Source organism: Onychostoma macrolepis, chromosome 16 (assembly GCF_012432095.1).
Source record: "Onychostoma macrolepis isolate SWU-2019 chromosome 16, ASM1243209v1, whole genome shotgun sequence".
In the NCBI taxonomy this organism is placed as follows: Eukaryota; Metazoa; Chordata; class Actinopteri; order Cypriniformes; family Cyprinidae; genus Onychostoma; species Onychostoma macrolepis.
Window position 1 is genome coordinate 13,578,717 of NC_081170.1, and position 13,880 is coordinate 13,592,596.

Consider the following 13,880-nt stretch of genomic DNA (forward strand, 5'->3'; position numbering starts at 1 on the left):
GTAAATGACAGCATTTTCATTTTTTGGCGGAGGTCAATTAATATAATCTTTCTTGTTTCAATAATGTGAAAATATTAAAACTGCAGCGCAGAATATGGACATATGTGAGTTCTAAACCACTTACAGTCCAGTAAACTTTTTGTGGGAGTACTTTCTTTGTGTTCTTGTTGCAGTGTGGGAATGAAGTGTGTTGCATCTCAACCAGCCTCTTAAAACATTAGACTTTAGCGTACGTGGTGATACCTATTAGGTTCATTGGCCGTGCTATTTTTATATTGGGATGGAGAGAGAGAGGTGGGGGTGGACTGGTCTCCACTCCTCCTAAGAGCATTACGAGTGCATTTGTTTGTGACATTAGCGGAGTGTGCTGTCACTGTCATATGGCAAGCCAAGGCAGCCTCGACTGGTTTAGAGCAGAGACGGTTATTCCGGATCGCAACTGTTCACCCTCCACTGTTCCCAGCAGAGCCCTGGGCTTAATCCTGAGAGGAACGCAGCCTGTCACAGAGGTAAAGGGGGGACAACTCTCACGAGTCATGGGGGAGATCAGACACAGACGTTTTCTCACGCGTGTTATTGGGAAACGGCGTGTAACTGAGGTTTCTTTGCATTTTGCTTCTTTCTCTCCATTTTTCTTGAACTACGTGGTGTGATACTTTTTTGATGTGTCTACTACATGAAGTTTAGGTGAACTTTCTGTCTTGTTGAATGTTCTGATTAAGTGTCTCATTGTTTGAAAAGTTGGCACAGGCGAACTCTGCTTTCTCTGCTGTCAAACTATCTGCTGTTAATAATCAGAAATTCTGAGTCTGTGTTCTATGTGTCATTTTTAAAGAGAGATTTCACCCAAAAATTATCATGTACTCACCCTTATGTAGTTCCAAACATGTGTTTATTTCTTCTGTGGAACACAAAAGATGACATCAGACAACAGACGTCATTATTAATATTATATAAATTGAATGGTGACCGAGACTAGCTAATATCTTTAAAGGTCTAATGCCTATAATTTGAACACCAATGAGTTTGTTTCATATTCTGCTTCTATTGTGTTGTCCGATGTACCGAGTATCATCATAATTAGTGACTTAAGAATGTTTGTTTTTTCCAACCAATTTGTCCATTTCAATGCAAAATTTATTTTCACTAAATTCAGGTTTCTCTTTTGTATTATTCACCTTTTTCTAAATAGATGTAATGTTTCTACAATTTCTTAAACGTTTCTTAAAAGATGTCTTAATCAGTGACTTCTGCTTGTATGGCTTTGTCTAAATTTGTCCATTTAAATCCAAAATCCTTTGTCTATAGACATTTGAAACTTATCTTGGAAGGTTTTGAAGAACTTTAAGAGGAATAATATACTATAACAATTGTATATTTATGAATTGGTATGTGATTATCTAAAATGGTAATTTTTCTTTTTGTCTTGTTCTCTTAACAGCTTTCTTCTCCAGCTTCTTGTTCGTTAATGGAGTTCCGGCAGGGCAGCGGTGATTACTGCCACGCCCAACATCGCAACGCTTGATCACGGGTGGATATGCCCGAAATCTGCCACTGAATGTTTGGAGAAACGCCTTCACTGCTTTTCTCTTGCTGGTCTTTCTGACTGACCACTTTGCTGTGCATCAAATGGGTTAATTGGCATCTTGGCACCTGGCATTTAGCTACCGGACACTGTTCCACCTGTCTAGCTGCCCGGCAGAGTATCCCTCTCAAGAGGAAGAGGCAGATTTGTTGGAAGAGGAAGACTTTTGTGGCCTCTATTTACCAAGAAAGGCAGCTTTCAATTTTATGTACTGATTAGTAGTGATTTATCGCAGAGGATCCTGGAAATCCCTGACACCTTCACTGTGATAGTGCATCTGCTGTAGAACTGCTCTAGGTCAGAGTAGTGCCATACTGTGAGTGGATCTGTGTGGATCCTGGCCCGAATTGGGTGCTCTTTTCTTCTGTAGAGTGGAGGGACACCAGCATGGCCAAGATGAACCGTCCGGCTCCTGTCGAGGTCTGCTACAAAAACATGCGCTTCCTTATCACACACAACCCAACCAATGCATCACTAAGCAGCTTCATTGAGGTGAGAGACCATTCAGACATGTGCAACACAGATAATTTTAAAACATGAAAGATGACATACATACTGCTCTGAAAAAGTCCTTAACTACTCTTATGTCACACATAATGCCACACATAAATTGACCACAACCAAGAACAAATTCAAAAGGTATGTTGTCCCTCAAAACTTGTGCAATCTTGTTTCCTCAGGATCTGAAGAAGTATGGGGCAACAACAGTGGTTCGTGTGTGTGAAATCACCTACGACAAGACACCGCTAGAAAAGGATGGGATTACTGTTATGGTGAGATATATTTCTTTGTCATATTGACAATGTGTCATCTGTAAAGTATTTTTTATTTGTAAAAAAAAAAAAAATCGCCTCCCATGCAGTCCTTTCACTTTTTTTTTTAGTTTAAAAATACAGACAAAGGGTTTGAGTAATGTTAAAACTAGATAATAATTTTTTTTTTTTTTAAATATTTAAACATTTCTACAGCTACTTCAACTGATAAATGGCAAAATCTTGTTTCAAATGAACTTTTGGGAACATTTCACTTTGTCTTAATTGACACAACATTATTCCTTTTTGTTAAATATTTAATATTATTATTATTAATACTAATGCTAATAATATGTATTATTACTGTACTTTAAAAATAATTAAATATAAAGAACAATTTTGATTCAGTTAGGACATTATTATTTGTATTATAATTTAGTTATTTTGTCAAAGCAAAAAAAAAAAAACAATGATTAAAAACAATAATCAGGTAAACATCAGTTAACCTGTTAAATAGCACCAGGACGCCAGTGCACTGAACACTCATTGTTTGCACGTGTCATTGTTTACGAATAGATTAAATGAAACGGGACAAAGTTAATCTTGACAAACTATATATCATTCTGAAGGTCTAAGCCTCAGGCATCAATGATAGATCGCTGTTTTTCAATGGAAAGCTTATAAGGAATGTATTTGCTAAATTTGTGTAAGCAGTACACATCAAAACATGCATAATAAAAATGCAGTACATACCAGATTCGTCTTAGTAACGAGTCACAAATGCATCCACTGCTGAAATTACGGTTTAGTTAGAAAGGCAAGGGTCCACAGAACAACATCCCATAGAGCACTTTTAGTCCAACGAAACAATAACGTTGTAATATGGATGGTTATTCCTTTGTTTACATTTCATTTCTTTGGGAGAGTTATTGTTTGTGTCCATTATGGAATAAATTGCACTCAAAAACAGCATCTTGGTGGTAAAAAAAACAACATGGTTTTGTAGCATACAGTGTCACAAACAGAATGAGACCATCCACTGAAAAAAAGTCTCAGATACGTGGAATATTGCTTATTTGATTTCTGGCGCTCTCTCGTGACGGCACGTGAAGCACCTGTCATCTGATGGGGGTGTAACTTAGAGATTGTGGGACTAGAAATATTCTCCGAAAAATTATTGCAGGAATCTCATTTTTCATGGTATCTTCTTCAAATTTGAAATATAAACTCACGAGACATGTGACTTTCAACCCATTACTTTTCTGGATTGCTCCAGGACTGATTTCATGCATTTGTATATGAAATAAAAAAAAAAAACAGTGTGGTAAAACGTTTTTCAAGGCACTTCAGTGTCTATAACTTTTTATCTTTTTGAGCATTATCAACTCTGGGTAATGGATAGTAAAGCCTAGAGTGTCTTCTTTCCAAAGATACCTAAATTGTGTGTGCAGCACATTATTGTCAGGAACTGTTACCATTTTAATTTAGGTAGGTCATTTTCAGCTGTGAGGCCCAAAATGGGGGGAGCAGGTTAACAGGTTAACACACACTTACATTAAAATAATATCCATATGGATAAGAAAAAAATCAATATCAGTCCATCTCTAATGCATTGTGTTAATTGGGTGTATATGCACAGTGCATACAGTATATACACACACACTCACGCTGTCACTTACACTCCCGATCGTGGCAGTGTCACTCCATGCTACCCTTCCTTTAATTAACACTCTTGCTATACTGCAGTGATGCTGATGTACTTAGTGGTACTTGTGGTACCACATTAGTGGAATGAATGTGATTGGCTCCCTTTACCTTGTAAAGCCTCTGTTTGGATTCATATGTAGGATGAAGTTCATCCTGGTTAGCGGAAACCATATCTACACAGCCCTTCAGTGCACATCTAGTCCTGGAACACATGCTGTATGAATTGGCCGCCCAGTCATGTGATATGATGTAACATGAAGTGAGATGAGGTTGCTTTCTGTCTGGTGCTCCGAAGGGAGCTCCGCATTTGAGGATTCAATCCAATAACGTTCTGATCTTTCTCTGCCTTCACCTTTTTATCTTTTCTTCTTTTTTTTACCTCGTCAGTCCGTCACTTGAATCCATCATCCACATGTGTTTTCAATTTGGCTCGTCAACATTTCCCAGTTACCATGACAGCTACAGAGGGGAGCTTGATCTCTCTCCCTCTGCGCTTTTTATTAAGTCTCATACACCCTTGTGTCCTTTCACTCTGCCTGACTTCTCATTAAATGATAAGACACATACATGGCACTACATATTTAACTTGGATTTCTAGGAGAATAGCTTTCTAAGCCTCCTAGATTGACCCAAGGTCATTGTGAATTTATCCAGCATGCTGGTGCATCCTAGGCTTTATTTTTAAAAACTCTGTGAAGTGCATGAGAAGTTATGCAAATCAATTTCCTCCTCTGTGCCATCAAGAGAACAGTCAGTTTCCGCAAGAGAGAGAGAGACTATTGACTACAGAGCCTGTTTGAAACATCACTGCTGTGTTTATGCTCAGTTGGACAAGATGTAATGCTTCAGTCCGTGGCTCTCCATCAAAAAAAAAACATGGAGCTTGTTAAAAACATGACTGCATTCATCTAGACAGGATTTAGTGCCTTTGTTTAGTTTGTGAATAACTTCTTTAGCTGTTCCTCAACAGGATTTTAGAGGATCAATTTGAATAGTGTATTTGATTACTTGAAGCTAAAGTGTGTAGTTTCTGTATCAGTAGAGTCACAAAATGTAATTGTGAAAATGATGATTGTGTTCAAACAGGTTTTGCAGAATGCTCCTCCGTCTGCTATTGGTTAGAACAAAACAGATCTCGCTCCAAACTCACACCATTGGTTGAGCCAGTGTTGCTGTTGTCAGGCTTGTCAGGATACTTAAACAGAGCAATGTTTTGATTGTTCCATAGAGCCACAGTGTTTAGACTTTTCTGGAAAATAAACTTACAAATGGCTTGCTAATGCTGTTAGGTGAAGAAATAAAACCAGTAATTACATTTTGGAAAAAAATTAGGTTTAAATCAAGTCAGGTCTGTACTGTTGCAGTTTGACTGAGCTACTTTCAGATTCAGAGAAAACATTTGCACTATCATTCAAAAGTTTGAGGTCAGAAGATTTTTGTTAATGCTTTTATTTAGAAAGGATACATTAAATTGATAGTGACAGATTTCTGATGATTTATTAAGGATCATGTGACAGGAGTAGACTGAAGTAATGGCTGCTGCTAATTCAGCTTTGCTATCACAGAAATACATTTTAAAATATATTAAAATAGTTACTTTTTATTTTTTTTTTTTTTTTACTATATTTTTGATTGACTTGGTGGTCATAAGATCCTTTTTTCAAATACTTACAAAAAAAATCATACTTGCTCCAAACGTTTTGCCTTTGAAGTATAGCTGCAGTACAGCTGTCCTTGTATTGTTAGCTGGTTTAGAAGAAAGGTTTTTAGTGTAGGAAACATTTTAGCTTTAAAAGGGAAACATGTAATTGCTGCACCATTAGCAGTGGTGCAAAACAGAATTGCAAATATTCTTCCATTGTTCAGGCTAACATCCTGCCCCACTCTCTCACCGATGATACAGAAATTGATATGTCACACTGTTTGAATGGTATTTTGAATGCCATAGTATTACCTGAGAATGGTTTACATAGTTTTCTCTGCATGTTGACTTTCTTTCTGTATGCTTTCTCTTTTTTCTGTTTACAGACTGTAAATGTGTGTGTGTGTGGGGGTTATATAAACTGATCGCTTCTGCTCTTCATAAGAGGAGATGAGGCAATAGCTTTGCAGGGGGTCCAAACATGGAATGGGATTTCCTCTCTATTTCACTCAGCTCCAGATGGATTTAAATGGTCATCCCTCCCCATTTTTACACCGTTGGGTCAGAAAAGTTCAGTGAACTCGATAGGTTGCGTGGTGTCTCTAGAACAAGCATAAGATGTTAAAAATCTAGATACACTGTTTAAAACAAACCAAAAAGAATCAATCGCACTGAAATAAAAACTTAAATTCTTGTAAAGTTCACGAAAGTTCATGAAACAATGTTTCTTTTTGATGAGAAAACAGATCAGTGAGTGGATTTGTTGACATTTGGGTGCCTTATGTCAGTATTTCATTCTGGAAAGTTCAAAAGTTTTAAAAACAAGAACCCCTTTAAAGGAAGTAATGAAACTGAAGTGTTGGTTGACAGCAAACAGGTGCCTCAAACCTCTCCTGCTCTCTTGTAAGCAGAAGCTCGAGTTGCTGGAGGAATAGCAGGTATGCAATTCGAGGAAAATGCCTGGGCATTTTCCACAATTAGGCCCCACGCTGCTGCTTCTGGAGTTGGTGTGCCCTGGCAAGAGTACAGAGCACTTCCATCTTGGAATGGACTCTTGGAATTAATAGCCTACTGTTGACATACCAGACAAGGAGGGGCCTATTAACCTCTTAGTGGATTAAAATGTTATTTTTAAACCAGGAGATTCTCATAGACGGTCCTCGTAGAAAATGGTCTCCTCAACTCACTCCCTATAAATGTCCCCTTTTCTGAGAAAGCAGCGATGCAAAACACCATGCTGCTCTGTTTGTCAGTGAATTTTGACCCAGCACATTTGTGTTTTAAAACATCATTCAGATTCAGTCTTCCATGAAAAGCTGGCTGTGTAAAGAAAAAAGTCTTTAATATCTGCATGCAAGTCAAATTGTGCCTGTACTGTATGTGTTTGTTCTGATCTGCTGAAGCATTTAGCAAAACCTACAATGTTTCTCTGAAGCGTGTAGAGCGTATGATGACCAATCATAGATCAAGTCCTAAAACTGTAAAGAACATGACAAGTTTAGCATTTAAAATTTGTGTTCACCCATCATTTACCCACCCTAATGTTCTTTCAAACCTCTATAACCTTTTTTTCTTAGCGGAGCACAAAGGAGTTTTTTTTTTTTTTTTTTGTCCGTACCAGTGTTGTTTTAAACACATTGACTTATAAATATCTCCTTTTGTGTTCCACAGAAGAAAGTCACACAGAAAAACATGAAAACTTTATAATTTTGCTTGTTTTTGTGTGAACCATCCCTTTTAAGTACCTAAAGATTTTGAGACAGTTTATTGAGTAAGATGTGATCATTTCCCATTTGCATGTTACATAATTCAATATTTCAGATGATTCAGCTCTTGCACATGGTGTTAAATCGAGCTGTTCGTGACAGATCTGATTGAACCGGTAGAGTTGACAGGACGAGTGCCATGTTTGCTGTTGCAGAACTTGTGAAATTCACACAGGAATCATCAAAGGGATTCGCAGACTGCTGTGAATCTGAGATGATGCATAACGTTGAAGCTTTATGGAGCACCATCTGCTGGTGGTGACTGGAGTCATTTATTTCCCTTTAATTTGTTCCCTTTTATCTTATCTCCTAGTATTTTGTGTCTCTCTATATGAGTGCTTCCCTTTCAATTTGAAATATAGTAATGTACAGACACATTGTAATCCGTAATGATAATCCTGCTGTTTCTCTCTCTCAGGATTGGCCTTTCGATGACGGTGCACCTCCTCCTACCAAGATCGTGGATGACTGGCTTAGTCTGCTGAAGAATAAGTTCTGTGAGGATCCAGGCTGCTGTGTGGCTGTGCATTGTGTGGCCGGACTGGGCCGGTGAGTGTCAATTCATCCTGTTATCACAGACGTGCTGCTAATGCCAAAGCTATAGCCATCTGTGTGATATATTAAGAATTGAACACAACTTTATCAAACCAGTGCTGTGCCCACAATGAATTGTTTTTTTAGTTTGTTTTTTTTTGCACTAATGTTGAGTTACGTGGCAACCCAAAACAACTCTGTTTCAGTTGAGGGTGTGACACCTAATTACTATTTTTGCTAAAATATCACCTTTTTGTCTATTACAATCACACAGGTAAATGTAAATGATGATTCTGGTTGGAAATTGGGTAAAAAAATCAGCCTTGTAAGTATAATTATCAAATTCTAATTACAAAAATTACTAGGATTGAGAGACATCTAGAATTTTGTGAACAATGGCAATTCAAATTAGTGTTACTATTGTTAACTAAAATGAAACTATTCAATCATTTTCTTAATTTAAATAAATCTGAAAAAAGTATAAATGTTACATTAAAAAAACCTATTAAAATAATTTGAAGTTGAAGTACTACAATTATTAGAGCTAAAATGAAAATAAACAAAAGCTAAACAGAAGTATTTAAAAAAAAAAAATCTAATGTACAAAATTTTAAAACTTAAAATGCAGAAATAATACTGAAATAGAATTTTTTTTCAAATGAAAATCTGCTGAGGTTTTTACAGTATTCTGCAGGCGCAGATTCCATGTAGTACTAGTAATTTCCCAGCCTTCTGTTGTGGCTGTTCAGAAATTGTAGACGTGCAAATGCTCATCTGAATTTGATGGGTCAGGCTTTATGTGGCTCGCTTCTGTCTCTTACAAAAATTCTCAAACATATCAACAGCCTTTCCCAGGATCTGTTGCTCTTTTTCCCTCAGAATGCAATCAAGGACTGTGTGTGTAATATCTCTGGCAGAGCTTTAAGCTGGCTCGTGTTAGTGTAGTGTAGTGTTTGAGTTCTGCTGTTTACATTTGGTTTCTCATCAATTTTTTTTTTTTTTTTGCTTTACCCCAAATACCCCTCAGCAACAGGCCTCTCAGTCTGGCCCTTGTTCTCTGCAGGTCAAACCCATTCTCCCTGCCTGACCACTGTGTGCCAAAACCAACCGTCCAAACAGACACACAATATTAATCCAAGTTTATTATTCGAAGCACAAAAGGTTGACGTCCGAAGACGAAACAGGAAGCGAATGATAAGCATCTCTCTTAATTGCTCCTTCATATCTCTTTTCAGTGAGGGATCCTGGTGTTGCCCTCTTATCTGGCCAGCCGTCAAAACACACAGACCTTAATTAAGCTGCGGCGCTAGAATTGTTGAGCCAGACGGTCAAATGTGGCGGTTCTGCGGGAGCGGTAGGCTAATGACAGTCCGGTTTACCCTGCCTGCCCTCCCTCCACTTTGACCCCTGACCACTTCTACCGACAAATTAAGCACCAGCCTCTCTGACGTAGGTTGCAGCTCCTGTGGGAGCCCTCGGCAGTTTTTGACAGGGAGCCAATGTTTGCTTTAGTAGGATGAGTTTGTGTTGTTACGCATTGGAAAGGGGCACACTCAGGAGACTTCAAAGCTGTCAGGACCCTGAGCGCAAACTGTAAAAATAGAAAAGGTCTCTGACAGGGGCTGACACACTCTAAAAATCTAAATTTATTGTATTTTAGTAAATCTGGGATTAGCACGTAATGACGTTTAGGGTTTTTCCCCCCATTAAAAATTACATTTATGATCTGACTGCTCTGTAAATGATTAGAATGAAAAACTTAAAATGCATTGCCATCCAAGTGAAATGACATTAAATGGATAGTCCACCCAAAAATGAAAATTTTGTAATTTACTCACCCTCATGTCTTTCCAAACCTGCATGACTTGCTTTCTTCTTCAGAACATAAAAAATATATATAGATATATATTTTGAATAATGTTTGTAACCAAACAGTTTTGGTTTTGGTTCCCATTGGCTACCACTGTATAGAAACAATTACAGTTGAAGTCAAAGGGGAACCAAAATTGTTTGGTTACCAACATTCTTCAGTATACTCTCTTACATGTTCCACTTGAGAAAGAATACAGGTTTGGAACAACATGAGGTTGAGTATCAAGTTTGATGTTTGGGTGAACTATCCTTTTATCATCTACTCACCCTCATGTCATTCTAAACCGTGTCTTTCGTTCTTCCGAAAAGAGAAATATTGAAGAATGTTTTTTTTTTTTTTTTTAATGCTGTCAAACGATTAATCGCATCCAAAATAAAAAATTTTGTTAACATAATATATGAGTGTGTACTGTGTATATTTATGTATATATAAAATACAAACACATGCATGTATATATTTTAGAAAAATAGTTGTTTATCTATTAAATATATTTATATATAAAATAAAAATAATAATATAAATATATAAACGTGTATATACATGTAAATATTTTCCAAAATATATACTGTATGTGTGGTTATTTTATATATATATATATATATATATATATATATATATATATATAATATACACACACATGCATACATACATACATACATACATACATACATAATAAATAAACAGTACACACACCCAATGTAAACAAAAACCTTTATTTTGGGTGTGATTAATCGCGATTGTTTGATAGCACAATTTTTTTTTATCAACTCTTCTTTTTGAATATGAATTGGTATTTGGGTTGTGAAGGTCTATATTAAGTCTTGAAGCCATATAGTAGCTTTTTGTGATGAATAGACTATAATGTAAGCTGTAGAGTAATGCGCCTTTCCACTCAAAAAAATATATACTGTAACTGCAGACCTGTTCTCATGCATAGGTGGTATCCTTGCTGAGAAGGGCTGAATCGGTCGCTTTTCCTGGAAAACCTATTGTTTCTGTGGGCTGTGCACACACAAAAGCTGTTTAAGGTGATGTTTCCTGGTATTAAACACTTTGTGTGTGTGTGTGTGTTGCAGGGCTCCAGTGCTGGTGGCTCTGGCACTTATAGAGAGTGGAATGAAATATGAGGACGCCATTCAGTTGATCAGACAGTAAGTATACATTACAGCTAACAATACATTACCAACACCTTGCAGCAGAGCGATACAACACCCAGTCAATACAGTGAGCGATTCAGTACAAGCACAGTATATGATGCAGCACTGATACATGACAGATATTGTGCAGCAGTAATGCATTACAGCTAATTATACAGTACAAACAAATTAGAGCAAATTATGCAGTCAAGAAATGATGAATACCGTTTGCACTGATGCCACTATCAAATATAACAATGGCACACAGCAGTGCTAATGCATTCCAAAAAACAACAACTCTACATATGTACATATATACATATGTATGTTTATATATGTACATATGTATGTGTGTTTAACATTAATAATCATTTTTGTTAATTAAAAAGAAAACTGTTATAAATGTATTATTAATGGCTTATGGTTTTACATATATCTTAATTGTGTATGTGCATTTATTATTATTATTATTATTTTTAATCATTGATTTAAAAAAAACTCTAACATAACTAATGGGCATTTGTTGTTTTTTTCCCCCACAGGAAACGCCGGGGCGCCATCAACAGCAAGCAGCTGACGTACCTGGAGAAGTACCGCCCCAAACAGAGACTGCGTTTCAAAGACCCACACAACCACAAAAGCAAGTGCTGCCTCATGTGATCCGGTCTCACCAGCCTGCCACTGAAGGAACCAGTTACTCATGGACTAAACCGGACTGAAATTACCAATCTAGTGCATTTGAACTCTTGCTACAATTCAGGAGGGGAATTCAACCCCCTTTTGGTGTATATGTCAGACCCCTGCACACAGGGTCTTCACCAGCTCAGGGCTGTGAAAGACGAGCCTCTTGAATTTTGTCTTTACACACAAACACCTGTTTTTGATCCCCCCCCCCCAATCCGCACTGTGTTCACAAATTTATTGTGAACACAAACATACGCCCGATACGCACACTCATGCTACCAGCCATCACACTTTACCAGCAGCACACAGTCCAAAGATGATCATGGCCACCAGCCACCTGCTCATAGAACTCGATCACTGTTGTTATGCTCATGCTTTCGTATGAAACTGCTTGACAGCCCTGTTCTTTCTCTTTTGTAATTTTGAAGTTTCAGAATGCATGTCGCTGTACTTTTTTGAAGATGCGTGTGAGTGGTCTAACCTAGCTCTCTCTTTTTTTCTACATTGTATCATGAATCTACTCTGGGATTCAAGTTTTTTGCACCACTGGCTGCTTATTAATAGAACTGTGGGCGTCTGGATGATAACATGGCATACTTTGACCTGACTTCCAGGTTTTTGGATGTTTTAGCTGCTTTGAAATCATGTTGAAACTCATAAAAAAAGAAATCCAGGTAATCTGCTACACTTCTGTTCCACAGAATTGCAGCAGTGAACAGAGAGAAATCCATGAGTGAGCACAATTGTAGATCAGTAGTTCTGTTTTAATTTAACACAGCTGCCACAAGAGGGAATCATCACACTATGTATTTCACATGAAAAATCTTTTTGGACTTGCCGGAGTTATTATTATATTTGTTTTGCTGTTTGCACTCAGTGCTCATTGCGTGGCTATTTCTCACGGACATGGTTGTACTGTGGAATTTCAGAAGGAACTTTAGTGAGGCCTAAAATATTTAGTCTTGTCCATATAGTAGGAAATGAAATGGAATCACAGGATCTCTGCCTAAATAGCAAAAGCTAGTGAAGCAAATATTAAGGAAATATCTAATAAAAGAGTATCTTTGCATAATTGCAACTGTGAGAAGGATAAGCAAATTCTTGTTTCAGGTTTCATGGATTAAGGTTACGTTTGCCAATTATTATATTCACTTGTCCTCTCATGTTTATCTACAAAAGCAATGGCTGGAGAACGGACATATTTTAAAGCTGAGCTCACTCCAATTTAGAGCTGAACTTTAAGACAGGAGATCAAGTGTTTATCAAGTTTGCATTTCAGGTTTTGACACTTACAGTGGATGCCATTTAAATAAAAGGGTGTGAATAAAGCAGCTCAGTGTTGCTCACATAAATAAGGGCTTCTCTCTCACGTGCTGTTTAGTCACTTTTATTACTGTTGAGTGTCTGCATTTACAAATGTGTAATGTTTTGATGAGTTGTGGACTCAATAAATGTAATGGTTCATCTTGGAATGTATCTGGAAACCGCTGCGATCAGCAAAAGAACAATCAAAGTTAACATTTTCAGGAATATATTATCATCACTAGTCCTGTTTTTGTGATGAGGGATGGTGCAAGACTACACGCCACGTCTCAAGTTTATCCTGACCTCTTTCATTTGTGGTCCTGAAGACCAAGACACCATCCATGAAAATGTTCTTGATTTTTGTTTCGAGTTCCTGATTTTTGAATAAACCCAACAGAGCTGAAGTCATTACCCTTGACACTGGATGATATAGTGTCAGCATTAAAAAATCATGGGTGGTATATGTAACTGTACACTATTACTCCATAGTAGGTTCACTGATCCACTGGTTTCCTGATCATATCTAAGTGGCCTATTTGATATTAACATATTGTATTACATGTTTTTGTTAAACAGTGATACATAATTAATGATCTATTGTTCCCTGTTCATATCTACAGTAATTGACATTATTGTATTATTCATCATTTTTAATGCCAAACAAAAAAAGTTAATAATTGATGTACATATTGCTCTTCTATTAAATTGGAACAGATGTTAAATCCTGAAATCTGGATTAATTGAAAATGAATAAAAACCTTCTGGTATTTCTCACGAGCATGTACCAGTCATTGAGTTGTTATTGATGTACAATGTATTTTATAAAACAGAATTGTTACTGTTTTTATCATAAGTAATCACAAAATCTACCAAAGAAGGATTAATGAGCAATGGGG

At 37.1% G+C, this 13,880-nt stretch overlaps 1 protein-coding gene across 3 annotated transcripts in view; it reads left to right on the forward strand.

The window, feature by feature from the left end:
* Positions 1 to 13,761, forward strand: part of ptp4a3b (protein tyrosine phosphatase 4A3b) — a 39,057-nt gene extending 25,296 nt beyond the window's left edge. For 2 of the 3 annotated variants that reach the window (XM_058746536.1, XM_058746537.1), the window contains 5 exons: positions 1,442 to 2,077; positions 2,266 to 2,358; positions 7,871 to 8,001; positions 10,936 to 11,010; positions 11,538 to 13,761. In XM_058746536.1, the coding sequence (XP_058602519.1) occupies positions 1,973 to 2,077; positions 2,266 to 2,358; positions 7,871 to 8,001; positions 10,936 to 11,010; positions 11,538 to 11,655 (522 nt within the window). In that variant the 5' untranslated portion in view covers positions 1,442 to 1,972 and the 3' untranslated portion in view covers positions 11,656 to 13,761. Of the gene's footprint in view, positions 1 to 339; positions 510 to 1,441; positions 2,078 to 2,265; positions 2,359 to 7,870; positions 8,002 to 10,935; positions 11,011 to 11,537 lie in introns of those variants that run through there. The other variant, XM_058746535.1, reaches the window with a different exon arrangement.
* The last annotated feature ends 119 nt before the right edge of the window (positions 13,762 to 13,880 follow it).